Here is a 16,316-nt window from a genome sequence, read left to right as displayed (position 1 = left end):
CCACCTGTTAAGATTCAGCAACCACAGCACAGATGCTGTGCTTATAGTTGCCTCAAAAGGCCACACCAGAAACCGAGGCCAGCTGCCTCCAGTGTGAGTCTAGGCGCTGCTCAGCAAACCTGACTCAAGGAACCCTCTGGGCAGAGCGACATCTGTTATCCAGTTTGATGACATCACAGATATGGCTGCTCTGTGTCTGCACACCGGGAGCAGGGAGGGCTGAACAGGAAACAATGGATACTGCTGGCACTTCTGTACAGAGTGAGTCTTGCCTCAGTTCTCACTCCGACAGTGTCTCCTTGTAAGTCCCTAGTGCCCCCTGAGCGCAGCCGAAACAGCGCTGCAGAGCAAGCAGGTCCGTCACTGTGAAAATCCACTTGCGGAGGCATCCCCTTTAAGAGGCTTCTGCTGCTGCTGCTGCTGCTGCTGCTGCTGCTGCTGGTACCGCTACTGCCGCAGCCGCAGCCTCTGTCCCACTCAGCTGCTCTATCCTGGGCCGCCCCACGTCCTTGCCCCGTCCTACCTTCTGCCATTGCAGGGTGATTTCTTGGATTTCTCCCTAGTTGTATGACTTGTTCATCTAGATCCCAGGCGATTTTTCCTTGCTGCTTCTCCTTGTTTCCATCACAACTTTGATTTGTTCGCCAAAGGGATGAAAAGAGCCTCTATCATCTACACCATTTCTTTTCCTCTCCAGAGTTCACATCTTAAAAGGCATGCTGTTCATGTCACACCCATAGTTAAAAATTTATTTTCTATGTTTTTAAGGTAAAATCCAGACCCTCTTGGTTATCATACCAAGTTCGTCAAAATCTGACTCCTCCTGTAGATACAGCCTATTTTTCCATACTGACCTTCTTATCATTAATCAGACATATCACTTTTAGACTCTGTATATGAATACTCTGATTTTATATTTCTTTGAAAGTAGAAAGAGAAGGACAATGACATAGGTAGCAAAAAATTAGGAGTTTTCAGCAATCCTGCACTGTGGAACACAAATGTGAAGTATTTGTTAAGGGATTTTTGAAAAAGGTAAGTACAAAAACTTGCCTGTGATCATATCAATCTATGAAGTCTTTAAAAATACAGATACTCAAAACTTGCTCAGATTCACACAGTGAATAAGAACCTCCAGAGATCAGCCCCCAAATTCATACTTTTCAAAAGCTCTCTAGGTGATTCCGCGGCCAGGCCAACTTTGGGAACTACTGCTCATAAAGCCTAGTCCCAAAATGCCACCATAATGAATCTTACATAGCCACAAACTTTTTCCCAGGAGAGAAATAACAAAAAAATTCCATAAACTTACCTAAGTGAATTCATCTCTGTTTTCTGAAGAGAGGAGTCACCAGCCACATGGTTAAGTTTATGGGCTTGAAGTTTTGCTTTGCTCTCTAGTGAATCTATTGCTTCTTTCATTATTAAAATTTTAGACTTTAATTCACAGTTTTCGTCTTCAAGCTATAATTTAAATTTTAAAAATTAATAGGTATATGTCTCAGTTTTGTTTTCATTAAGTTTTCCTTAAGCACATTTTAATAACATTTATTGAAGAAAATGAAGGAAATAAATTTATTTAAAAATACTTTAAAGTCACGTGTACATTTTAGGTTTTATATATTAGAATGGGCATACGCATTTATCTCTACTTTTCAATATTACTGAAATGAAAGAAAAGATGCAAAAAAAAAAAAGCAGGAAAGGAAGAAAAGACTATATCCATAACAATGAAAACGGGAAGAGAAACAATTAACGGAGAAAAATTCTGAGGAATTGCTAAAGAACAGTAAGTAGATAGGACTGAATTAAAAAAAAAAATCAGAGCAGAAAATACTGTAACCCATTTAGGCGGTGAACACACACCTGAAACTTATTTGATTTTATTAATCAATGTCACCCCAATAATTATTAGTTAAAAAAAATACTGTAACCCAAACACAAATGAGCAAGACATATAAAGAAACTGTAAAATTTTATTTTAAGGGATAAAACATAACCTGACTTAATGTTAAGACATACCATGTTTCTGAATGAAAACACAATATTGAAAATGTATTAAAATTTCCTGAAATAACTGTTAAATTTAATGAAATTTCAATAAGAATCTTAACATAACTTTTTTTAAAATAAAGGAGAGTGGCTTAGATTTCATTCTAAAATTAAGGAAAAAATGTATGGAAAAGATAGGAAAATTGGGGGTGGGGGAAAAATGCAAGTAGATTTGTCTTATAAGATTCCAAAATAAATTAGAAAGCTACTGTAATTAAAAAGAGTGTGGATTTCACATAGAAATGGACAAGCAAATACATGTACACAAAGGTAAATTTAGAAAAGGTAGCATTTTAAGGAAGTGGAAAGAGAATAAACTCTTTAAAAATAGAGTTGGGACAGCCACTTATTGAAGAAAAATATTAGACAGATTTCTATTTTATTTTACATATAAAATAAATTCTAGATGGAATAATAATTGATATATAAAATTCTAAACCAAGAAATATTAGTGATAAATATGTCTTCCACTTAAAAACTGAAACTGACCACATAAATTTTGTTGAACTGACCACTCTCTCTTTCCTCTGGAAACAGTGTTAAAATGACAGTAAAAATAAATAAATAAATAAGTATTTATACATTCTTAAGGACGTAGAGGGCAAAAAAAGAAAACAAGAATGGAGAAATGTCTTCAATATCTTGTGGAAGACAAAAAGAATAGACTGAATAGAGACCAAAATCAAAGAAAGATATAATCTAAAGCAGTTTCTGAACCTAGGAACTACTAACATTTGGGGCCAGATAATTCTTTGTTGAGGGGAGGGGAGCTATCCTGTGCATTTGTAGGATGTTTAGTACCATCTTTGGTCTCTACCTACTAGATACAAGATGCACCTTCTCCCCTAGTTGTGACAACCAAAAATTCTCCAGATATTGCCAAATTATCTCCTAGGAGGCAGAACTGACCTGAGTTGAGCACCACTGATCTAAAGGGACCACAAGAGGAAATACCAATGTGCAGCCAGATGATTTACCTCGAAGAAGCTCAACATGTGGTGGTACCAAGTGGTAGGCTGTGATCAGGAGCAAAACTGAACAAGAAGACTGGCTGAAGGTCTATATACTGGGGCCCCCACACTCCAGAAATCTCTCACCTCTTTCTAAAGTAATTTTGGAAATTTAAAAAATATAACTAAATTTTTTAAACTCAATAGAAAGGTTAGGAGATAGAGTAACAAAAAAAGTTAAAAGTATGAAAGACAGTCTCAGATAAATAGAGCTATCGTCTACCATCATGGAAATTCACTAAATAATCTTAAATCAATAAAGTAAGACTACGTAGCACAAGCGCATTATTTAAAAACAGAGATAAACACCAGGAGAAAGTTAAAAGTATTGTGGGTGGTAGTTTTCAGAATAGGGTGATGGACAGGAACTTTTTTCCCCTTACAAACCTTTCAGAATTTCTTGGTGTATCTTGCACAAATAAGAGTACACATACGGTGTAAAGAATAAAAAATGAACATTTGTGTATCCATCGTATGGCTTAAAAAATGTTACCTGAACCTTTAAAATCCCTTGTGAACAGTCTCCAATCACATTCCCCAACCCCCACCCACCATCCTGAGTCTGGTATTTTTCATTTCTTGCTTTTCCTTAGTGTACCCCATCTGTGTGAATCTGTAAACAATATAATTTAGGTCTGTATGTTTTTAAATGCTACATAAGTAGAATCATACTGCATATTTTCTTCAATATTATGTGTAAGATTCATGCATATTGATGTGTGTAGCTCTTGTTCATTCATTTTCACTGCTCTAAACACTCCACTGTATGAATTGCCACCATTTATCTATTTTCCTCACAACTGGCATCTATATTGTTTTTCATTTTCTGCCAGAGAGTATCTTAGGCTTTGTGAGCCCTATCGTCTGTTGCTACTATACCACTGTAACATAAAACAGCCACAGGTAATATGTAAACCATGAGCATGGCTGTGTTCCACTGAAAACTTTATTATAAAAACAGACTGGAAGCTAGATCTGGTCTGGGGGGCCATAGTTTGCTGACCTCCACCCAGGGTCTGCATCTAGAAGTAGATTTGCTGACTCACAAGGCATGCCCTGCTAGACAATGCCAAATTATTCCCCAAAGAGGTAGCCATTTGCACTTCCAGAAGCTATATACACTCGCTAATAATACTTGTTATAACTTGTTAATTTATGATGACCTCATAGATGTGAAATGATTTCACTGCAGTTTTAATTTGTACTTCCCTCTTATTAAGGCAGAACTTCTTTTTATGTTTATTAACTATTTGTAATTTTTTCTGCCATGAAGTGTCAACTCACATCTTCTGTGTAGCAAGTTGTTCTCTCAATTACTGGCTTGTCTTTTCAATTCATGGCTATTTGATAAACAAAGATGTCCTTGTGAAAGTGGTCTCATTTAATATCTATGTTTTCTTTAACGGAATAAACTTAATTGTGTCTTGCTTAGGAGCACACACTCTAGAACCAGACGTCGCCTAACTCTGTGATCTTGGGCTAGTATCCATCCCTTCTGCCTCAGTTTCATTATCTGTGAAATGAGGATATAAGCATTTACTTCATATGGTTGTAAGAATTAACATAATATATGTAAAATGTTAAGAAAAGTGCCCTAGTAAATGCTAGAGATATGATGCTATTATTATTTCTCTAAGGTCAAAAGATTTCCTTTTAAAAATTGTAGCAATTTCTTAAATATTCAAGGTTGCAAGTAATCTTGAACCGATTTGGGGGTATGGTAAATTTGGGATAAGATCCAATGATTTTTTTATATACATATATATGAATAGTCAATTGTCCCAGAAACAATTACTGAATAATCCGTCCTTTCCCTAATGATCTGAGTGAGTCCTTCATATATCAAGTTTCCATATATTTGTGGGTTTATGGGTTCACTTTCTCTACTGGGTCTTATCATTCTCCCTTAATCCCTGTGCACTGCACTAGCTCCAAAGCCTTCTTATCTGATAGGACAATTTCCACACCATGTTCTTTAAAAATTCTTTGTGATTCTTGGCTCTTTGCTTCTATGAAAAATTAAAAATCTGTGAATTTTCTCACACACACCCCCCCACACACACATTCTTGGGGTTTCAGATAGAACTACATCAGCTCTATAGATTACATTGGGGAGAATTTACATTTTTATAAACCTGATATGTCACTTTTTTTATAAATCTGATATATCTCTCCACTTATTTGTCTTCTTTGATGTCTTTCAATAATGTTTCATAATGTTTTCCATAAAGACCTTGAAAATTTATACATAGGTATCTTGTATTATTTGTCACTATTAAAATGGTATAAGTTTTCTATTTATTTATCTTAAGATTTGTCATGCTACCAGAATTTACTGCACGTTCTGATTCAGAGGATTCCTATTTTCATAATACTTAGAAAATTATCAGTTATTATTTCTTCAACTACTGCCTCCCCCACATTCTATTATATTCTCCCAGAATTCTGACTAAATATATGTTAGACTTTCTCACTTTATTCTCTAAGACTTTAACTTATTTATATTTTCTATGTCCCATTCTCTTTCCAATGACTTTTAATATTTTAGATATATTTTCCAGTTCATTAATTCTAACTTTCAGCCTCAGGGCAAGCTGGAGTGAGAGGGACTTAAGAGAAATAAAAATGGTGGAGACATAGTAAACTAGGCAAAATGAAACACAGAGAGAAAAAAGACTGCAAGAACTCCTACCAATTTTTTAAAAATTCTATTTCTAGAGAAAGCAATAAAGAATGAAAGTGAATTTTACTTTTCACTCTATGTCTGAATCATATTATTTTTTAACAAGAGCTAAACAACAATCAACATGCTAATACCTGCTGAGTACTTACAACATGCCAGTGATTCTTCTAAGTTCCTGATATAATTAACTCATTTAATCTTCACAAAGTAAGTACATTCCCATTTTACAAATAAGGAAATTAAGGGGCGGAAAGTTTAAGTACAGGAAATAGGCAAAAGAGATGGTTTTGAGCCCAAGTAGTCAGCCTTCAGAGTACACACTCCTATCACTATTATACAGCCTCTCTAGCATACTACTTTGTAATTTTAAAAACATATAGTATATTAAAACTACAATTGAAATAGATATTCATACAACACAATATATCCCAAATCCAGTTTGATAAATTACCTGGTGATTAATACATGTCAAATGTTCAATAGTTTTCTCTAATTCCGATTTTCCAAGAAGACTCATTTCCTGGAGATTCTGAAAGCAAATTTTATAGAATATGTCCATTTACATCAGATAATAAAACCAATTTACCAAAGCAATGCAAGCCTACAGTACTATTTATTCCACTTATCGTTTTATAACAGAATGTTTTAGAAAGAAAATCAGACATTTTATAAAAACGATGCTTTTAGTTGAAAAACAAAGCACAAGAGGGTCTCACCTTTTACACTCTACCTCCATGTGTGATTATAACAGAAGACACCGAATGGTATGGATTCGTTTATAAAGATATACACAGATCAATCCATTAACACAACCATAAAGGGAAAAAACCAGCAGCTTAAATAAGCTTGGGAGTATGCCTTTTCCAGAGATAAAAGAGGCACAGAGTGTAAAGGAAGAAAAGATGAGAAGAGAAAGACACAGGGAACAGAATATTATAGGGATATGCAAAATATCACTTTCAAGAATGGGCTGGTCAATAATGTAAACACAATTGCTATTACCTTATTCAACTCTTGCTGATGCTAAGTCTAGGACAAATGACATTAAGTTGGTGTTCTCTGAGAATTTTTCTAGTGAATCTAGTAGATTCAAACTTTCATCTACTTCATTCATTAAAAATAAATAAAGCAAATGAAGTTTGGATTACACATTTGGTTGAAAGGGTTGCTGTGTTGTATGCATTTTTTTCATTTATTAAATCACTCAAATTATGGGTATGTACTACATACCAAGCACCAAGCAAGATGTGAGGAATACAGTAAAATGGATAGTCTCTGATGTCATAGATACTACAGCCTAGTAGAAAAGACAAACCTTAAAAAGATTCTAAAATAAAATCCATGAAAAAAGGAACTTTATGGCAACATACTGCAAGGGAATCTAGAGTCTGGGGTCCATTTCCCATGTGGGCAAATGATTTTTAACCTGGCTCTAAAGGATGAATAGAAATTAACCAGGTGTGAGAACTGAAAGGGGTGAAGAATTTTCCAATAGCCTATGTAGAAAGCTGGGTTAAGGAAAAGTTCATTAAGCCTGGAGTTGAGAAAATGAGGGTTGGGGAAAGAGGGAGATCTGTTTGGGGAAAAGAAGCTAGACCTAGAAGTAGGCAAGGGCCAATCACTGAAATTCTTGGAAACAGTTAATGGATTTTAAATAGGAAGTTACATGATTAGATTTATTGGATTGGAAAGATGACTCTGACTTCAGTGTGAAATATAGTTTCGAGAGGCTGCTAATACCCCAATGCATTTGAGAGATAATAATGGCCAGAACAGGATGGTAGCAAGAAAATGGAAAGAACCAGACATATTCAAAAGAAACTAATGTGACCTCAGGAGCCAGATCCCTTGTGTCTTCATAAGTAGGTCATCTTGGGCAAATAATTTAAACTCAGAAACCACATCTGTAAGTATCACTTATCTGAAAAGGCAATTGTGAAGATTTACTGAGATAGCCCATGTAAAAAGCACTTGCTACAAAGCCTCCCACATGGAAAGAGCTTAATAAACATTAAATATTATTTAAGAGGTAGCACTGATAGGTCTTGGTGATTGAGAGAAACGAGCTTTCATGGAGAAAGGTGTCAGTAATGATTCCTGGATTCAACAACTGAGTGGACAGTGGCATAATAAGAAAATATTAGAGGAGATTTAAGACGTGAGATGATTCAGTTTTTAAGTAAAAGACCTGTTGTAAACTCATAAATCCTGCCTCATACTAGGCACAAAGATTCTGCTAATATGAATACCACTTTTTCTGAGTTTTCAATACTACTGCATTTTGCAATCCTATTTTTACATTCCCTGGTCATTTCAAAAGATATAGAAAAGGATATAGAAAGTCAGTAGCTTGTACTAAAAACTGCCATACTGCACATAAGTTATCTGTCTGGTCATTTTAACACTTATTTTTATTAAAAAATGTGCCTCTAGAGGGCAGCATTCCAAAATTACCTGATTGAAAGTATTCTGTTGGGGTAAAATGTCAACTGAAAATTTATGGCATAAAGACTACCTGATAATTAATGCTTAAATGTTCTTATTCTTAATTTTAGCTACTAATTTCTAAACATTAAGTCAGTAACATATTTTTGGAAGTAAACTATGTACTCTATAATAGTAACAAGAACAGTTAATATTGAGTTCTTATTCTGAACTGAGTACTTGCTTTATGTATAATAATGTACTTTTTTTTTGAGATTAAAAAAGGAAATATAAAATACTGCCACTAGAGGACCGAAAAAAATGGCATAGATGATAGAAGCTCTGTTCATCCCTTTGGTGACCAAATCAAAGTTGTGATGGAAACAAGGAGCAGCAGCAGGAAAAATCGCCTGGGATCTAGATGAACAAGTCATACAACTAGGGAGAAGTCCAAGAAATCACCCTGCAGCGGCAGAAGGTAGGAAGTGGTGAGGACGCAGGGCTGCCTGGTCTCAAGCAGCTAAGTGAGACAGAGGCTGCGGCAGATGCCTCTAAAGAGGCCGTGTCTGCGAGTGGATTTTCACAGGTGCAGACCTGCTCACTCGGAGCACCAGTGCCAATCTGGCTATATGCAGGGGACACCAGGGACTTACAAGGAGACACTGTTGAAGTGAGGGCCAAGGCAAGACTCGCTCTGTACAGAAGTGCCAGCAATATCCATTGTTCCCAGTTTAGCCCTCCTCCCTCCCAGTGTGCAGACACAGAGCAGCCATATCTGTGATGTCATCAAACTGGATAACAGATGTCACTCTGCCCAGAGGGTTCCCTGACACCCCGCCTTCCCTAACTCAGGGCCCCACCCAAGCCACATCCAGTTGTGTCCTCAGTGAGTCAGGTGCTCCTTGCTGAGCAGCGCCTAGACTCACACTGGAGGCAGCTGGCCTCGGTTTCTGGTGTGGCCTTTTGAGGCGACTATAAGCACAGCATCTGTGGATTGCTTGCTGAATCTTAACAGGTGGCCCCAGAGGGGCAGAGGCTTGGGCTAAATTTGGCCTGCAGCTGAACTGCTCTTAGCACTGTGCCACTGGACACCTACTTCACAAATCCACACTAATAAGACCAGGAGACTTAGGAGCTTTCTTAGTACATAGAAACAGACACAGAAAGGCAGCCAAAATGGGAAGACAAAGAAGCAGAAACCATATGAGAGAAGAGAACAGAGATCCAGATACAATGGAGTCAAGTAATCTAACAGATGCAGGATTCAAAACACTGGCTATAAAGATGCTCAATGAACTTTTGGGAAGTGTAGAGAAATTCAGTGAGAACTTCAACAAAGAGATAAAAAACATAAAAATGGAAATGGAAATTATAAAATGGAACCAGTCTGAAATGAAAAACACATTATCTGAGATGAGAAGTATATTAAATGGAATAAACAAAGTGAATAAAGAAAAGAATCAAATGCCCTATCTAGAGGATGGGAAAGCCAAGGACACGCAATCAGAATGGCAAGAGATAAGTTGTTGTCATTAGCACAAAGAAGCCACACAGAATATGTAAATGAATGAGCACGGTTCCAATAACATTTACCAACAATGAAATTTAAATTTTAAAACTTCCACTTGTCATGAAATATCCTACTGATATTTTCTCAATGATTTAAAAATGTAAACACCATTCTTAGCCCATAGGCCATACAAAAAACACAGTGGTCTGCATTTGGCTCATGTGCCTCTGTTTGCCAACCCCTGATCTAGTTGTACATTCTAAATAGTCACTTCACAGGAAAACATGCATCAAGATCTCCCTTTTTCTCAATAAAATACCTTTCAAAAATAAGGCAACCTTATTACTTACTTTTAACTTGTCTTTTAAAGCTTCCTTTTCTGCCATAATCCTTCTTAAGTCAGATAATACAAGTTCTTTTTCTTTTTCCATAAGACTAACAATATTGTGGGAGACTGTGCTTTGGGTGGATTCTTGTCTTAGTGAAGATAATTCTACCAGAGCCTTAAAGAATTAAAAGATATAAATAAAAAACACTTTGGATATTCTCTCGGTTAAAAAAAAGAGGCAAGCTAAACACATTTTACCTTTGTTCTCTTTCCACAGTCCGAGGAGGGGGAGGAGGGGAAGGGGAAGAAGAGGAAAAACAAAACGAAAAGGAGACTGTGGGAAGTGCTAGGCACAAAATTTTGGAAACCAGATAGTAGATGGACAACTAGTAGTTAACTAAGCAGACCCAAGAAAGCTGAAATCTAAGCTAAGAGTGAGGAAAGCCCAGAAGTGGATCAGAATCCCAAAAAAGTTCCAAAAGTGAAAATAGCTTTTTCAACTTGACCTTTTAACTTGCATGTCCTTCTTACCCTCTTGAAGTAGCAGGATTTCATGCGAGATTGGCATAAGAACAAATTATGTGATAGATACCATGCTTTGCTCAGATTCACCTTGGCTTCTGACTGGGCCAAGCCGCAGTCTCTCTTCCCTAGAGTTTTCTCACTAGGGACTAAGTCCTTAACACCCAATATACCAACCCCCCTCAAATAGTGGGTGCTACCCACTGTTTGATAGAGATATCCTAACACGTCTGAATCCCAAGAATTAACGTGGCTTAGAGTCAGTCGAAGACCTGTTCCAGGTAGTTTTAGATTATCTTTAACTGATCTGACACACAGAAGAGAAAAGAATAAACATGGAGAAATAATATAAATCTCTGCTTTGGGAACAAGATGATAGTAGAAACTACTACTTATAATTCTAACCATGAATGAATACAAGGTCCATTTATTACAGTAATTTAAAGGTTATATACTGGCTCCATTATAGTTAACTGATTCTATATAATCTGTTAGCTTAATTATAATCAATTTCTTACTTCATTATATAAGACACTTAGTTTATCTCTTTCTGCTGTCAATAATTTAACATTGGACTGTATATCCTCCATATATTTTTCAAACTTTTCCAGCATATGCTGAAGTTCATCTCTTTCTCTTGTGATCAGATGAATTTCTGAATTGTAATCACCCTGAAACATAATTTAAAAACAGAAGTTATCATTTGTTATAATTATCACCACAAGGTTGTCACAAGGATGCTGGTGAGGCTGACTAAAAGATACTAACAGACAAAAAGGACACAAGTTCCTTTAATGTAGTTAAGGAACACAATTTTTAATCAATAATGAGAGCAGGAAACAGAGTTGGCAGTACTGGAGCAAATTTCCTGGCCTTCAAGTTCCGAGAAAGGGACCCTGTTGCCAGTGATATTACTTGATCAGATTCCATCAGATGCTTCAAGTGTCATTCTCCCGGAGTTATTTACACTGGTGATAACTAAAGTATAATCTGCAGACCAGAAGCATCAGCAGCCTCTAGAAAATGGTTAAGACATGCAAGTTTTGGCGCCCACGCCAGACCTACTTAATCAGAAACTCTGGGGAGAAGGCCCAGTAACTGTAGTTTATCAAGCGGTCCAGGGGATTCTGGTGCATGCTAATTGCTGGGAACCACTAGTTTATAACCCTCTCCAGGAAAAAGACTAGGAGGTACTATGTGCCTGCTCACCCAGTGCAAGTAACTATAGCAGCCTAGCATACTCCTCAGTGTTTCCTGTGACTGAATCTAAGATCAATGTTCCAGGTGCACCAATCTCCAACTCTCCTAGCTTCAAACTAATGTGAGGTCTATTTTTGCAATCAGATAAATGTAAATATTTCTACCAGGCAGTGTACATTAAGCTACTTCCAACATTTCTAAAACAAGAGTCTACCTATTATTCTAGCATAATCAAAAGATGCACTATCTTCACAGCTACTGTGGAAAAGAAAGATGGTAAATGTAGACTTGGGATCTATGGTTTCTTAATGTTAAAGTACTAAATTCAAAAGCCCTAGGTAGAGATAATCTGTTAATTTGATACACTGGAAAGCATCCTGACCTATGTTATTCAATATCTACTGTGCACATACCATGTCCAATGTAGACTTGGTAAGTGATAATATCTGTGAGGAACTCTTCACCTACCATTTGGAAATATGTTATCTTCTTGGTTAAATAAGCAAAATCAAGGCATATGGATGAGATTACGTATCTGGATACCTTAAAGGATAAGATATCTTCTAGGACAAAAGCAGATTACAGTTTGAGTTCTTAATCAAGGCTTAAATAACTATAAAAGAAAATCTGTAACCTAACCACACCTAAATATCTTACGGAAAGGAAGTGGTCTGGTGCACTTCAAGAAAGGAGAGCTCGCTGAATAAGGATTTAACAGTGTATTTTCATTATTATCTAGGTCTCAGCTTAAATGTCACTTTTTCTAAGGAGTCCTTCCAGATTCTCCAATCTAATTGAGATCTCCCTCTATATACTCCCATAGCATTCTGAATCTTTCCTATATTCTTTTTTCATTAACAGTTATTATAAATGAGACGACAGTCATTTATATGATTATGTGTTTAATATATGTCTTTACCACCAAAATATAAGCTTTATGAGGAATATAGTAGGTTATCTGGTATTATTCACCACATCTTCAGTGCCTAGCATCATAGCTGGTAAAATGAATTCCCTAATATTTATTGAATGGCCTTCTTAAGCAGGAACTCTAGCTCTTTTTAAAATGTATCTTGTATATATTTATATTTGTGTTAAAACATAATTGTTAATAACTCCCTTTTACCACTTCATTGTTCTCAAAACACACGCACACACAAACACAAGGTCACACACAGACAATGCTGAAGGTTATGAGGATAAGAACTATGTCTTTTTTCTCTTATCCCCAGGACCTCATTCAGAGCAAGTTTTCAGTATATATCTGTTGAATTGTACTTGACTTTTGACCTAGACCTGATGAGCTTGGAACCAGCAAATAATAAGGAAATGAAACATTTACTAGGAACTAGATGTTACACTGGACCCTTATGCAAGTTAGCTCATATAATCTTCGTAAGAGGTAGTTACTTTCCTGACTTTGCAAATGAAGAAACTGGGATTCCAAGGTCATAAAGCTAGTCTGTGATGTGAGAACTTTGATCAGGTCTCCAACTCCAAAAGCACTTTCCACTGCACTATACTGAAAACGCACAGTTGGAATGATGGTGAGTACAAGGTGAAAGGGGACCGTGCCCTTTCCAGACAACAGAGCAATGGGTGTATTGCTAATCAAGATCACTGATATTAAAAATGTTAAAATTTTTTTCTGAGTTGCAATCCCAAGAAACTGTGCTAAGAGTTTCCCATAAAGCAGGAGTTGAAAACTCACAGCTTGTACTAAATCCAGCTTTGAAGTGGTCTTTGCTGTTTGCTAACCAAGTGTTTCCAAACATGTTTAAAATACTCGATTTTAGGTGGGGATGCACTCTCTAGTTCCCAGCACTCATGACTGAACATTCCACCCATTTCGTTCATGTACAGACTCACTCTTCCCTACCATGGCTGCAATTTATTACTGGGACTCTAAAATGCTCTGAGCACCCTAACTTTTAAACTTTGGAAAATAAAATATCTATGTCACGTAACATCAGAACATTTCAAGAAAGTAAATAAGTTAAAGGGGAAAAAGTCTCTCCTAATTTTACTAGTACCTTACCAGAATTTCTTATTTGTCTTTTGACTAAATCCATACCAAGCAACTGAATTAAATATTTAGGTTAAACGCTTTGAGATATTTATCTACTCAGTTCTATTTAATAAATACTTGATTAAACTAAACAATAATTTTGTGCAAGATTCTCCTACATGATGAAGGTGGCCAATTTGGTGATTTATTTTTCCTGAGTCCTAAGTGTATATGGAATTTAAAAAAACAACTTAGTGACACATAAATTAATTTACACTGTATTTTCCCACCAATTCATTGTTTATAATAGAGAACATATTATAGTGTTTATACTGATACCTGTAAACCAAATTCAGCCATTAGCCAATGAGGTTAAAAAACAAACTCTAACCAGAAAACAACTCAAAACCATTTGACAGTTGACAAGGTATTTTCAGGAAAAAGATGATACAACTGGCAAATTTAGCCAAGTCTGAAATAAAAAGTTTTGAGTTTTAATGAGTGTACTCCCAACTTCCCCTAATTTCCTCTGGTATGTAGATAATGTTAGAGTCATATAAACCTACAGGACTCCTATAACTCCAAAGCTTAAAAAAACTCTAAAGAACTCAAATGATACTCATAAAACATTGAAAATAATTAGGAACTGACACAGACACACAATTTTAATCTCTCATGAATCATAGTTAACTGTACCTACTATATATCTTTAGACTACCAATTTGTAAATGTGGTTGTACGGTACAAACGGGATGATCTGCTCAAACCTACTTCCACTTTCTACTTCCTCCCTGTTGTATGGCTAAGATGGAAGAATCATGTTCTGCACAATGTGACCCACCTTTCTGTCTAGTCCAAGGCTATGAATAGCATAAAGCCATCTTGCCTGCCATGTGGAAAATCCACTCTGCTTCGAGAGAGGAAATGCAGCTGATACCAAAAGTAAAGGCTAGAAAGAGAGGAAACGTCCAGTAGCATGAATTCCTAGTTCTGCTTTCTAGCAATCCACTCTGGAAATTTTTTTATTCCTGCCATATACCTAATGAGCTGTTTGATTTTTCCTTAATTTCCAGTATGCTTTGTTCTTAAGTAGTTTTGTTATGCTTTGTTCTTAAGTAGTTCTCCTAATTAATGCAGTGTCCCTATAGTGTCGGTCAGAAAATAAAATGAAAACCAAAACTAAGAAAGACTTTTTGAAAGCAAGTATGAACAAAGTCACATTTAATACAATATTAAATCAGAAAAGTTAGCTCAGAAAGATACTCTCTTGCCTTATCAATTACTCTTATAAAGAGATGTTACCTTTTCTAGTGTTTTAAATATTGGAATTTTTTCACGTGCAGAATAATTTGTAGAGCAAGATCTTCGCTGTATTATATGTTGAAGTCTTTCTAGCTCTTTCTTATAAAAATCTCGTTCTTCTTCTATACCTTTCAGAAATGTATCTAAACGAGAAGGTGACTTGTCTCGACGTTTTATTCCATGTTCTAGCCTCATCCTCTCAACTTCCAAAGTAAGTTCTCTTTCTGCAAATTAAAGTAATTATATCTTAAAACAGTGTTGCATTTAAAATGTATAATTAGCCAAATAAATTATACCAATAACTTTTAGAATGTAAGCTACTAAAAATCATTAACTGTTTGGTATTCTGCCCACAACTGCTAGATATCAAAGAGGTAAATGTTGAGAAGAAAGGAGAAAAATAACGAAGTGAAAATTAAATCAAAAGTTTAAATAAAGTCCAATAAGTCAGTCTTGCTGCTTTTGTCTTATTCATAAGAATGGGTACTATTTAGTACTATTTAGTACTACATAATATAAAGCAATAAATTACCACATGGTACTTTCTGGTGACTTGAAAATGCAATAAAAGAAAAATCTATCTTCAATTAACTATAATATATGTAATTTTAACATTAAGCTTGAATTTAATACAGTATATACATAAAAGAGATCAAAACAACTCATCGTTCTCTAAATAAGCACAATTAACTTTTACCATAAAAATTACCATTTCATGACTCAAAAATAACCTAATACTGGTAATTTCATATATTTCAATCTGACTTAACTGATACTCATTAGAACTCTGAGATATGAAATGATTTTCAAGACACAATGATTCACTCCCATCTCTCTTTTCATTCATTCGACACTTACTGAGTATTTACTACATAACTTTACTACTGCACTAGTTAAGGATACAAGTATGAACAATATAGCCAAGGCCAAACAGTTATTCTAATTATAGTAGGATAAAAGCTACGGAAGAACAGTGTGCAATGCAATCTGAAGGCTGAATAGGCAAATTCATCCTGAGAAGAGGTGACCAGAGAGGTAAAAAGAAGCTAGGCGAGTGAGAAGAAACGGGCAACTGTGTTCATTGCTAAGAAGGCAAATGAATTAATGAATGAAAAGTGTCCACTGCATTTAGCATAACAGTATTGAGTGATGACCTTAACAAAAGCGGTTGTGTTGGTGAGATGGAGACAGAAGCCAGCTGGAGTGGATTGAGAAATTAAAAGGTAGTTAGTGAGTGATCAAGCAGGAACAGCAAGTGTGGATAACTTTTCAATATG

General features: G+C 35.8%; 1 protein-coding gene across 2 annotated transcripts in view; it reads right to left on the bottom strand.

Annotated features, from left to right (window-relative positions):
- Positions 1-16,316, bottom strand: part of CEP135 (centrosomal protein 135) — a 66,121-nt gene that overhangs the window by 26,747 nt on the left and 23,058 nt on the right. For both annotated transcript variants that reach the window (XM_006922515.3, XM_015597592.2), the window contains 5 exons: positions 15,040-15,263; positions 11,048-11,200; positions 10,030-10,182; positions 6,197-6,274; positions 1,313-1,464 (listed from right to left, as the gene is read on the bottom strand). In XM_006922515.3, the coding sequence (XP_006922577.1) occupies positions 1,313-1,464; positions 6,197-6,274; positions 10,030-10,182; positions 11,048-11,200; positions 15,040-15,263 (760 nt within the window). The remainder of the gene's footprint in view (positions 1-1,312; positions 1,465-6,196; positions 6,275-10,029; positions 10,183-11,047; positions 11,201-15,039; positions 15,264-16,316) is intronic.

This window comes from Pteropus alecto, unplaced genomic scaffold, assembly GCF_000325575.1.
Source record: "Pteropus alecto unplaced genomic scaffold, ASM32557v1 scaffold57, whole genome shotgun sequence".
NCBI classification, from domain to species: Eukaryota; Metazoa; Chordata; class Mammalia; order Chiroptera; family Pteropodidae; genus Pteropus; species Pteropus alecto.
The sequence above is the reverse complement of the archived record's forward strand: the minus strand, read 5'-3'. Positions and strand labels throughout refer to the sequence as shown.